We start from the raw sequence: 12,807 nt of genomic DNA, 5'->3' as shown, positions 1-12,807 counted from the left end.
CTTCTGCTCTCCACTGTACTTCTGATGCAGCTCTCCTTATTTCCTGATCCTCGGATCGGACCCAGGCCTACCCTCTCCCCCTCTTATCTGTCTCCACTGCCAGAGCTCAGCTGGTTAGCCAGGGGGTCGGGGATGGGCCTAGATTCACAGTAGCTCTCACACAAACGCAAAGAGCCACTTCTGGCCCGGTGCCAGAGTTCCCTCCCATGTGCATGCAGCTGTGTGTTCTGCCCTTCAGCAGAATGTGAGGGTGGCTGGAAGCATTCTAAAATTAGTCAAGGCTCTTTGGGTTGTAGATGACAGGAACCAGCGCAAAACAGCTTAAGCCTGTGGAATGTGCTGGATTGCAGATGGAAGTCAAGGAAGGGATCTCTCTTGAAGCACAGTAAGGTCCATCCAAAAATGGGCTGTTCCGTTGCTATCGCTCAGCTGCTCTGCCTTCTTTTTGTCTGAGGTCTTTTACACAGACCTGGAAAGATGGGCATTACCGGCATATGTGATACTTAAGCTGTGATCCAAGAGTAAGAACAGGGTGCTGTCTTCTCTCAAAGTTACAAGGATCACTCTTCTTGATAGTCCTGGGTGTGGTGATCCATGGTCTCTAGGGCCCGGGCCAGATAGGGTTTGGAGGACCGTGGGTCCCATAGGAACTGTGTCAGAAGGGGAGGGGCTAAGAAATGGTTTCTTAAATTTATCTATTATTTTTAAACACAACTCAAGAAAGAGGTTTAACACATTTAAACTGGTGTAATAGCTCAGTAGAATTTGTATTTCAGATTTTGGAAGGGATGAAGAGGAAGATACCCAGAACCTTTTCCCCAAATACCCCCAGCTTGACCACCACAGGTTAATGAGGTATCTTGTGCATGTCATTAGTCAGTGACATCAGTGACACAAATCTTTCTTTCTGCATCAAATCCCACCAAGTTATTTGTCTGCCTGGCTGACAATCACCTTTAAATGAAGAAGCACTGGCATCATCCAGGCTGACATTCTTTAAGTCACTAACTGACCAGGTCAGGGAGCTTAAGCAGCCTTGGCCCCTCGAAGGCACACCAAATATTACAGGCACTGCATTTTCCAGTGTGCCGATTGAGGATCAAAGTGAGTGTTGTTCTTATTCCCACTTTATACATGGGCAGCTAGAGACAAAAGCCACAGAAGCAAGAGCCCTTGGTCTTCCCATTACCTTGATGATTTCTGCACCTTCTCTTTGCTCTGTCTTTCCGGTGTGAGCAACACTCTGGTACTGCAGTATAATTGTGAAAACGGATTCTTGCCCTCAAGCTGACATGTTGTAAAGCCTTTCTTCATTCAGTGTATTAAAAATGGATGTTATTAATTCACTGAGTGGAAGATTTGGTGGAGCTAGGCATTTAAGAGACCCGTGAGGGGGTAAATGAGAAAGGTGAGTAGCAGAGAATGTGTTCCTATCCTGCCTCTGCTATTGAGTGGGTATTCATGGGCAAAAAACTTACACTCTGTTTCCTCATCTGTAAATGGTCAAAAGTATATATGTCAAGAATATATATATATATGTCATACTGGTACTACCTCTAAGTTTAGGAAAACTTAAAAATATACATAAGAGTGAGATAGAAGCCAGGCAGTGGTGCGCACCTTTAATCCCAGCACTCAGGAGGCAGAGGCAGGTGGATCTCCAAGTTCAAGGCCAGCCAAGGCTACAGAGTGAGTTCCCAGACAAACAGAGCCATACAGAGAAACCCTGTCTCAAACAACCACCATGCCAAAACAAAACAACAAAATAAAACGAAAAAAGTGAGATGGTATATGGTTGTTGGTTCTGTAGCTGGTGAAATCAACTTGAGCTGAGACAAAAGAAAGCTTTCTGAGACTCTGCCACCTCAACTTTGGAACTCCACTTGTGGAGAAGTTGAATGTATGTGGCAGCTGTAAGCCTGGCCTCAGACCTGTCTTGACCAGTGCGTGGAGGTTGGTGTGGAGTGAAAACACCTGCCCTGTGTCCAGCTGACACCCTGAAAAGAAAAGGCCAAAGGGAAGGAAAGAAAGGTGTGGCCAGAGGGGACCACAGCCAATTGTAGTCCATCTCATGAATCACGTGGGGCTAGAAGGAAGGTGAGCGCTTCTCATAATCCTTTGGCGAGGATAGATGTTCCCATTGCAGAGATCAAGTAGGAACAGCAGGAGAGGGAGGAATGACCGTGTCCATACATGTTCCCTCTCGGTAGCTTTACTGGGGAGCTCCGTCAAAGTGAAACATCAGCAGGACATAGTGTGCAGTACCAATGTCCAAATTGTTCTTCTTATGTTGCCCACGGGCAGACTGGCAGCTGGCACACTGACCTCCTGGATGTAACTACCAGTGATGTGGTAGAACACTGGGGTCAGCCAGTCAATGTGTTTTTCTCAGTCATGAGCTGGGAAGCAGAGAGGATTGTGTGATACACAAAACACCATGATTATAAAGGACATAGAAATCTGAAGCACTGGTCTTTGGTACTATGTTAGGCCTCTTTCTGTTGCTATAATAAAGTGTGCGAAGCTGGAAAAGGAACAGGTTTCTTTAGCTCGCACTTTAGGATGCTAAAAGTTCAAGATGGTGCTGCTCCATGAGTTGGCCCCAGGTGAAGGCTCCATGGATTGCGTCATAATGGGTTATGTAGGAAAGCGTCTATGTGTCTTAGCAGTGAGCACATGGATGGTGGGTCCTGTCTTGTTCCTTTTATGATAGCCTACTTTCTTGGGAACTAACTCACTCCTTAAACCAGCGCCAGTCACTCCCAGGAGCATCACCCTCAGTGACCAGTTAGGTCTCTACCAGGTTCTACGTCTATACCACTTCTTACATTATTGCTCTAGGAACAAAGCTTCCAATGCGTGAAGTTTTGGGAGTCACCTTCAAACCATCTCTGAACTATAGCACCTACCAAATAAGGATTTGTCTAGCAAACATCAGAACCCCAGGACCCATTCCCTGTGGGTGTGGGAGCATGCTTATCACTTCTTTTTATTGTGAAAAAAATGTATACAACCTAAAATGTAACAATATTACCCACTTTTAAATATATACTTTATTAGCTTTAGGTCATTCACCATGTTGCACAACCGCTACCACTATGGATTTTCAAAGTTTTTGTTTGTTTGTTTGTTTGTTTGTTTTCGAGACAGGGTTTCTCTGTGTAGCTTTGCACCTTTCCTGGAACTCACTCTGTAGCCCAGGCTGGCCTCGAACTCACAGAGATCTGCCTGGCTTTGCCTCCCAAGTGCTGGGATTAAAGGCATGCACCACCACAGGCCTGGCAAAGATTTATTTATTTATTACACATACAGTGTTCTGTCTCCATGCCAGAAGAGGCACCAGATCTCATTACAGATGGCTGTGAGCCACCATGTGGGTGCTGGAGATTGAACTCAGGACCTCTGGAAGAACAGCCGGTGCTCTTAACCTCTGAGCCATCTCTCCAGCCAAAAATTTTTATCACTCCATGTAAACCCTCTGAGCATTAAGCAGGGAGTTCAGTGCCTCGTCACACCCACAGTGCTTGGCCCCTCGCTCTATGAATTTGACTAATCTAGATGCTCCACGAAAGTGGACTCCCACAATATTGGTCTTTTTCGTGTATGGATATATATCACTTTCTGGGTTAACAACTTGAATGGCATCCTGGAGGACCACTTTCTTTGTGCTTTTTCCTTGATCTAACCTCCCACTCCCCCATCTTTCCTCCTCCTTAATGTTTCCAGAGCCCCCACTTCCAGAAGTAGAATTTTTCACTGTGCAAGGAAGGCCTCTACCACACTTCAGGCTGAGGAAAGTCAAGGAGATAAATGGACCTATCAGGTGAGTACCTGTCTTTGCTCCACAGTTGCCCAGTGGTCCCACTCTGTGAGTGAGAAGACTCCCTGGGGGTGGCTGAACTTGGGTAGTTGCATTGGGCAGTGTAACAGGGACTCTCACTTTGTTCCCTTGAATGGATGCGGGGCTTTTCATCCCAGTAACACCCTTCCGGATCATCAGTGAGACTTGTGAGGGACCGGGCAGCATAACTCAGGCAATTGAGGTTGGTGTGGTCCCAGACCTCGGTTGGCAGCATCGGGCAGGCCCCTTGCATCACTTTAGCGATGGTGGGACACAGGACTGTTTCACTTCCCAGAGACAGGATGTCCCCTTTTCATGTCAGGCTGATCTTGAGTGTGCGTGTAATGGTTTCTGAAAAGGTCATTTAGAGAATGCTTTTTTCTCTGTTCACATATTGAGTTATAGGCAAGACACTGTGGAGTTAGTGACCTGCTGGCATTCCAGATGGCATTAAGATGGAATTAATTTACCTCTGTTGGAGGACCACAGTTTGCTCACTTTTGCATTTTATTTACAAAGGTCATGGAAGGATTAGGGAAGTTGAATTAACCCCCTTCTCAGAGAGGAAGATTAAGATTGGCCTGCAGATGGGGAGCAACAGTCCCAGGTCGCAGAGTTGTGGTGTGTGCGGCTTGACCTGCTCGGCCTTTTATCACTCCTCCCCTTTCAGTGTAGTGATCCTTTCAGTGCACCCAAGGTGAAAAGAAATTTGAGATATTCTAAAAATATGAAAAGGCAGGTCTGGAGATAGGGTTACCCTGCTTTCGGGGCAAGTCTTTTCAGGGACGGACATTGCCCATACAGCTCTGTTTCTGGATTCCTGGTAAGTTATTGGAAAGTATTGTAATTCTGTTGCTGTAAGGAGAACAGAAGTCATGGCATACTTGCTTGAATGAATTTACAGGAGCAGATGTGATACTTAAGCCAAATAATTGCGTAAGGCAAAAAGGAAAAGCCAAGTGACAGCCGACCCTTGTGCCGGTGTATCAGCCTGTGCCTTCAAAACAGGAAGTGGAGACCTGTGAGTCATCCAGAGAGGGCAGTGGGGAGAAGTCCTTGCAAACTGGTCAGGTGGTCGGGTTGCAGACCAGTGCAATAGCTTCTTCATCGGCACCAGGGCTGTTCACCGGAAGGTGAGAGGGGTATGCCATTTCCGCAGCCCAGCTGCCTGGCAAGAGCTGCGAGTACCAGCTTTGCCAGGCCAGAGCCTGCTTTGGGTCTTTTGTGTGAACCCTGGCATGGAGCACGCAGAGCTTGGGCGGGTGGTCAGACCTGTCCCTGGGTTCCCAGGAGGCTAATGTCTCTTATCTTTACTAGCTAACAGGAATCCGCTGGCATGTTTTATCAGCAGCAAACACTACCCCCTCTAGTCCCCGAGACTTTGATCCAGTAGGTTTGGGATGGGACCTGGGCATTTCTATAATTACCAGGCTAAATAGGAGGCTGCTTCCTGACTTTTATGGGCAATGTACAGAATCAACTGGATGCAGGGGAGCCTTGAACTTGCCCACAGTCACTCACCTATCAAGATGAGACAGATTGAGCATGTGCTTCTGGACAGCATGGGACTTCTTGCTCATGGCCATCATACCTTCAAGTCCCCCGAAAAGCTGTCACGGGTGTTTCCCACAGGCAGTGGGAACTCAGTCAATGTTTTTTGTTGCTGCTGGTAACTGTTTGGTGCTGTGCAAGTTTTGCTTAATCTCTTTTGTTCAGAGCCCTTTTCTGAAAGTGAGCCAGACTCTGTGGAAGTCGGGATCCTAGAGACACCTACTGTAGTTGGGTACATAGCAGGTGGCTGGAGACTTTCCAAATCCAACAGTTACTGGGGGGAGGGCCCCCCCCCTTAACCTAGTGATTCATGTGATTTTCGGGAGCAGGAAATGGGGCATTAGAAATGTGGAGCAGGAAGTACAAAATTGGTGGTGAAATAGAATTACGTGGCCTAATGAGTTTTGGAAATCGCCCTAATCATATTTGATGCTGATCCAGGCATTTTTTTCCCCTTTATTGAAAATTCAACTCAACCAGCAATTATGGGGAGTTCATCAGAGCTAAGGAAATGTGAAAGGGCCTGCAGATGTAAGAGACAGTCCTGCACACCCTCATTATCAAGTTCAGTAGAGACAGATGTTCATACGTTTGTGATGCCAGAGGTGGGAAACAAAGGCCGAGCTGGTAGGAATGGAAAGGAGGACATGATTCGACTTCACCCTTACACTTCTTCCTTTGGCTGGTTTTTCCCTTCGGTGGATAAATATTACTAAAGTACACGACACAATGACACCTGATTGCCAGTGTTTCTGTCCCCTCCTTTCAGGGACATTTTTACCAGATCCATATGTCTTTTCACTTTCCCAGGATCCTGTCAGCCTAGATTAACCCGTGGGGACTTTTCACTCCTGACCGCTCATTGGTTTGGCGTGAGCTTGGGCGTCAGCCTCTGAACTGCAGGGAATGTAAAATCATATGAGTTCTGTTTGAAGTCACCACATGACTGTCTGGAGCTGTTTTTTTCAGACTTAGCACATTCACTGTTGTAGGTGCTTGGCCTTCATGTGACTTGTAAACCCTTCCCACTGCCCACGTGAAGCACTGCCGTATGACAGACACAAGGCAGTGAGTGAGTGATGCGCGCACCAGTTTCTCCCAGCTGGGGAAGGTGGGACTTCCGTTCTCATCTGGCTGTGGGTAAATTTGGGGGTCCATGACTGGTGGAATTGCAGACACTAAATCCTGTGTGAGCCAGAAGTTTTTCTTGTCCACTCTCTTGTCTCTAGTGCCTCAAAGGTACTTATTGCATAGTACGAGTTCAGTAACCCCAAATACACAGTCCTCCAACCAGGAGTGCATAGTGAGCTTTATAAAATGCACATCTGGTTAAGGGCCTGATGATGACTAAAATCTCCCTTCTTAATGGGGCCCCTGCCAATTTCTCTGCTTTTTTTTCCTTCTTTCTTAAGTTCATATCAGCTGTTGGTCCTCCCCCTGCCCTTGGAGAGCACGTTCCTTTGTGGTTCTGAAGGCATGACTTCATTTTTTGGCAACACCTCTCATGCTGATGGATATGTAGCTGCGGAAATACTGGCCAGTGATGTTCACGATGACACATTGGAGATACCTATTGGAGACAGGCTGTACTATGGGGGATATTACAACGCACCTTTGAAACCAGGACATGATTACTGCATTCTATTGCGGATCACAAGTGAATGGAATAAGGTATAGTTTTTAAAATGATGCTGTGACCGCTCTCTCTTTCACATGAGATTTAAATTGTTTGACTGTGGCTCCTCCACCCAGCCCCATATTTGTGGCAGATGCCACGCGGAATAAGCACAGAAGCGTGTTGTGACTCTTCCCTGGTGGTGCTGTCTTTCTAAAGGTGGGTGGGTGGGACCTGCAGAGATGAGAGCCACCCTTCTGGAGTCTCACTGCGTCTGCTTGGGGACTGGTCTACTTTGTGGCTCAAGCTTCCTGAGCACCAGAATTCAACAGCATTGCTGAAGTCCAAGTTGGAAAGGAACGTTTAGATCTACTGCGTCCTTTATGCCCGTCCAGGTTGCTGCCTTCCCCCAAATTCCAGAGATGCAGGAGAGAGTGGCGGACACAGAAATAAGATGGCCCTGTCTTAGTTAGGCCCCATTCTCTCCGCCCCTCTCTTCCGAAAGCTTCATCTGTACCAGCTGTGTGTCTCTCAGTAATTAGCGAGTGTAATGAGCTAGGAGAATTCTCAACTCAGTGTAAAATCCTGTGGGTTGGAAACTAGGAAAATTACGGAAATACTAACAAAACATCTCTCAACTGGTACATATGAGGCAAAAGTGTGTAGCCATCTCATTTGTAAGGTTCTTCATATTTAAAACAGGCAGTTATTGTATTCTGTTGAGGACAGGAATCCGATGAGCCACGGCGCGCTGGCAGCCAACCGAGGCTGACTTCTTAAGACTGTGTATGGGTAGCAGAGAGGCCAAGGACTACTTTGTGACAATAATACAGGGATTAAGAATTGGGAAGCCTGCCGGGCGGTGATGGCGCACGCCTTTAATCGCAGCACTCGGGAGGCAGAGCCAGGCGGATCTCTGTGAGTTCGAGGCCAGCCTGGGCTACAGAGTGAGGTCCAGGAAAGGCGCAGAGCTACGCAGAGAAACCCTGTCTTGAACCCCCCCTCCCCTAAAAAAAAAAAAAAAAAAGAATTGGGAAGCCTAAGCCTCGAAGTATGAATGTGACGGGCACCCTAAGGGGTGTGAGGTAGTGCCTTGCTTAGGTCTTGTTCTGCATTTCCTTACAGATTAAGGATGTTCAGCATCTTTTCAAATACTTGGTGGCTGTCACTCCTTTAGGACAAGTGTCTATTCAAGTACTTTCCTTTTTCTTTCTTCTTTCTTTCTCCCCCCCCCCCACCCCTGCCACCCTCCACAGGGTTTCTCTGTGTAGCCCTGGCTTTCCTGGAACTTGCTCTGTAGACCAGGCTGGCCTCGAACTCACAGAGATCCGCCTGCCTCTGCCTCCCGAGTGCTGGGACTAAAGGCGTGCGCCACCACCACCCATTGTACTTTACTAATTTTTAAATTGAGCTGTTCATTTTTTTTTTTTTTTTGATGTTTGGAGTGCTCTTATAATTTGGGTATTAATCTCTTATAAGATGAAATTGAGAATATTTTCTTCCATTCTTTTTTTTTAACTGTTAATGTTCTTTGATGCACAGAAGTTTTAAATTTTGTTGAAGTCCAGTTTGTTTTTCTTTTACTGCCTGTGTTGGAGTCACAAGAAGCCATCGACATGATGTTCTTACTTGTATTGGCTTCTAGGAGTTTTGTAGTTTTAAGTCTTACTTTTGGGCATTTGATCCATTTTGAGTTAATTTTTACATTTGACATTAGGTAAAAAAGTCTAGCCTAGTTTTTTTTTTTTTTTTTTTTTTAACATGCGAATACTACTTGTTGAAAGACTGGTCCCTATTGAATTCTTGGTATTTATTCTAGTTTCTAGCCCACTTGCTCTGATGATAAAATACCCTGACAAACAGCAACTTTGAGGGAGGAGTTTATTCAGCTCACAATTCCATGTTACAGCACATCATTTTGGGAAAGTCGAGGCAGGAATCTAAAGCAACTAGTCAGTCAGGAGCAGACAGAGAATGATTACTCAGCACTGTTTATTCACTATTATGTAGTCCAGGACCCAAATATGGGAAATGATGCCACCCATGGTAGGTTGGGTCTTCCCTGTTGGGTAAAATGATAAAAAATAATCTCCATACCTGCATACAAACATACTTATAGAACAGGCAATCTAGATGGTCCCTTACTGAGACTCTCTTTCTAGGTGATTCTAGATTGCATTGAGTTGACCAAACCAACTATTGTAAGTGCTTCTTTAAAAAACATCTGACATATATGCAAGTGTGGTGATATATTGTGTACTCCAATAAAGCTTGCCAGAGGATCAGAGGACAGAGCCAGCCACTAGATTAGACATAGAGGCCAGACAGTGGTGGCACACACCCTTAATCCTATCACTCAGGAGGCAGAGATCAGTCTGGATCTCTGTGAGTTTAAGGCCACACTGGAAACAGAGCCAGGCAGTCATGGCATATACCTTTAATCCCAGTACTGGGAAACACACACACCTTTAATCCCAGGAAGTGATGTGTGGGCAGAGAAAGATACATAAGGTGTGAGGAAATAGGAACTCACTCTCTTTAGGCTGAAGATTACAGGAACTCACTCTAGGCTGAAGATTTTGTAGAGGTAAGAACTAGTGGCCAGCTGCTCTGCTTCTCTGATCTTTCAGCTTTCACCCTGATATCTGGCTCCAGGTTTTTTAAAAATTTTTATTTTATTCTTTTTTTTTCCATTTTTCTTTATTAAGAAATTTTCTCCTCACTCTACATACTATCCACAGATCCCCCCTCCTCCCTCTTCCCAACCCCCAGCCCTCGTTCCCAAGCCACCCCACATCTCCACATCCCCCAAATCAAGGTCTCCCATGGGGAGTCAGCAGAGCCCAGCACACTGAGCCTAGGCAGGTCCAAGCTTCTTCCCACTGCACCAAGGCTGTGCAAGGTGTTATGCCACAGGCACTGGGTTCCAGAAGCCTACCATAGACCAGGGACAGATTCTGATCCCTCTGCCTGAGTGCACCCCAAACAGTTTGAGCCAAACAACCATCTTCTGTATCCAGAGGACTTAGTCCAGTCCCATAGGGGCTCCATAGCCACCAGTCTACAGTTCATGGGCTTCCACTAGTGTGGCCGGTCATCTCTGCACATCCTCCCATCATGATCTTGACGTCCCTCGCCTGCAGTATCTCTCCTCTCTCTCATCAATTGGATTCCTGAAGGCTCCAGGTTTTTTTCAAATTAAAAGACCATCTAAGATTCGAACAACATCTGGCATCCAACTTGTGGGGTATAAATTCATGAAAAAGCCATGGCTCAGGCGGGAGCTACATGCAGCCAGAATCTCCACCCTGCCTGGGCTGGAGTCACTACCCCACTGGATAAGTTTCTGTTGCAGCCTCTCTGCAGCAAACTCCCCAGGCTCAAGATCTAAACACCCCAGAATTAGCTGCTTTTGCAAGTTCCCCAGTGCAGAAAGCTTGCTTTTTGGCTTCTTTCCTTTCTTGGTGGGTTCTGGCTTTCCTTGGGCCCCCTCCTCGGGCTGCTGCCACACCATCATCTGAAGCATCATTATCAGCAGATTTGGTGAGTCACTTAAGATTTCTTAAAGGGAGGAATTGGTTAAAAGAAACTTTTTCCCCCCACATTAAAAAATGAGGAATGTTTTTACAATAGAGAGTGTTTGGTCTCTGTTTGATAATATGATTGATGTTCTGAAAATGGAACATCAATCAATTAAATGAGAGGATAATTAAGTTGATGGGATAGATGCAATGTAAATTATAAATAGCATTTGTTTTATCATTAAAAAGTTGGTTAATATGAGTGCCAAGATAAAAGTTTTAGAAAAACTTGTTAAAACATATCATAGAGATATTCAGATCCATACAGAAGAATTTTAACCTCAGCATTGCATTATATGGTTACAAAGAAACAGCCTAAGACTTTCAAACAGCCAACTTTAATCTATCCAGCAACCTTACAGGAACTGCCAAATGCTCAAGGCTATGTAAGAGCTGACTGGACTCCTGTGCAAATGTTAGATTTGAGGAGATTCAAAGAAGCTATAGTGTTGTATGGTATGAATTCCCCATTTGTGACGCAGATGTTAAACTTGTGGTCAACTTGTGATAGAATTATCCCTCAAGACTGGAGAGATTTGGTTACAGCTGTCCTAGAAGCTGGTCCACAATTACAATGGAGGACCTGGCAGAAAGATGAGGCTAAGACTATTGAACAACAAAGCAGGGCTAGAGGTATGGAAATCTCCCAAGATCAACTTTTTAGGGAGGGAGATTATGCTAATGTAGAAAGTCAATCTCTATATGATGACCACACCCTGGCTTTATGCCGCATGGCAGTCTTTAATGCTTAGGACAGAAATGAAGAAGTAGGAAAGAAAACTGAGTCATTTACAAAAGTTATACAGGGCCCAAAAGAAACTTTCACTGGTTTCTTAGAAAGGCTGTCTTCAGCAGTAAATAGAATGATACTAAATTCAGAAGCTAGACATATAATAATTGAATCTCTGGCTTATGTGCTAATGTGCAATTCAAAAGGGTAATTCGGCTGTTAAAGACAAGATCAACAACCCTGGAGGAACGGATCAGAGATACAATTAATATTGACTCTCATCACCATGATGATGCTTAGATACAAGAGGTGATTTCCAGAGGTTTGAAGAAAAATTGTAATGTCAGACATTTCATATGTGGTCAACAAGGTCACCTAAAAAGGACTGTAAACAGGGCGTTCCTAGAAACAATGTTTTTTTCAAGAAATAATCCCAACAGAACACCCCTCCCTTCTGAATTATGCAGAAGGTGTGGCAAAGACAGACACTGGACTAATGAATGTAGATCAACAAGAGACAGACAAGGTAATCCTTTGCCTTTGATGTCAGGAAATGCCCTGAGAGGCCTCTTGACAGTCCCCCATGACAAATTCTGTTCAGTCCTTTCCTGCCATCATAGAAGAAACCCCTTCCCAGAGCAATTAAGGACCCTAATGCCTATTGTAAAAAAACATACTGCTTTGGATGACAGAACAGCTTTAGAAAATAAAACAAAAATTTAAGGAGAAACCATAAATCAAAATTGACAAAGATTAGATTTGGAAACTCCCCAAAGTTAGAGTTGGGGAAGGAATTTGTTTTTGTCTTTTCAGGAAAATAAAACCAACCATCTTAAAGAATTTAAAGACATTTGAACAGATAAACATCCAAAGAAGAAGAGAGAGCTACCTGGAAAAAATTACCAAGAAAAGAAATAATCTGATCCAATGCAATTTTGAAGTCTCCAAAAAGATGATGGAACCCCACAATGAAGATTCCATCAGGATAATCCACTAAGCTGACAAACACCACCTAGAGATTGGCTTTGGACTACAAACTGCTCAGGACAATTTTGAGATGGCTAGCTGAGGTGATCCAGTTTCATAGACTACTTGAACAAGGACTTGAGACAAGACCTGCACTTTCCCATTTGCAGAGACTGGACAACAAATGACACAGCCACCTCTCCCAGGACTTGACAATTAACCCAAAAATTTTCTTTTCAGGATTCACTAAAGATGCCTTCAACCCCAGACAGCAGGAAGTAATTTTAAGAACATGACACACACATTCCCAAGAGGTGGGGTGTGTCTTTTTTGGTCTTTCAATGGGTTATGGATAATTGTTATTGTTTAGGATGCTTGGTTACAAGTTGTTATTGTTATTGATCAGGAAAAAGTCTAAACAAAGGAGATTAGATTTAGGATTCTTGTTTGAAAGAAAAAAAGAAAAAATAAGAAAGAGATAAAAGAGAATATAAATATAAGATAAAAGGTAGATTATTGAATC

General features: G+C 44.7%; 1 protein-coding gene across 1 annotated transcript in view; it reads left to right on the top strand.

Moving 5' to 3' along the window:
* Susd1 (sushi domain containing 1) overlaps positions 1-12,807 on the top strand; it is a 126,651-nt gene that overhangs the window by 100,497 nt on the left and 13,347 nt on the right. Inside the window, exons 13-14 of the mRNA XM_036179627.1 lie at positions 3,727-3,823; positions 6,805-7,063. Coding sequence (XP_036035520.1) covers positions 3,727-3,823; positions 6,805-7,063 — 356 coding nt within the window. The remainder of the gene's footprint in view (positions 1-3,726; positions 3,824-6,804; positions 7,064-12,807) is intronic.

The sequence above is a fragment of the Onychomys torridus genome, chromosome 2 (assembly GCF_903995425.1).
Source record: "Onychomys torridus chromosome 2, mOncTor1.1, whole genome shotgun sequence".
NCBI classification, from domain to species: domain Eukaryota; kingdom Metazoa; phylum Chordata; class Mammalia; order Rodentia; family Cricetidae; genus Onychomys; species Onychomys torridus.
The sequence above is the reverse complement of the archived record's forward strand: the minus strand, read 5'-3'. Positions and strand labels throughout refer to the sequence as shown.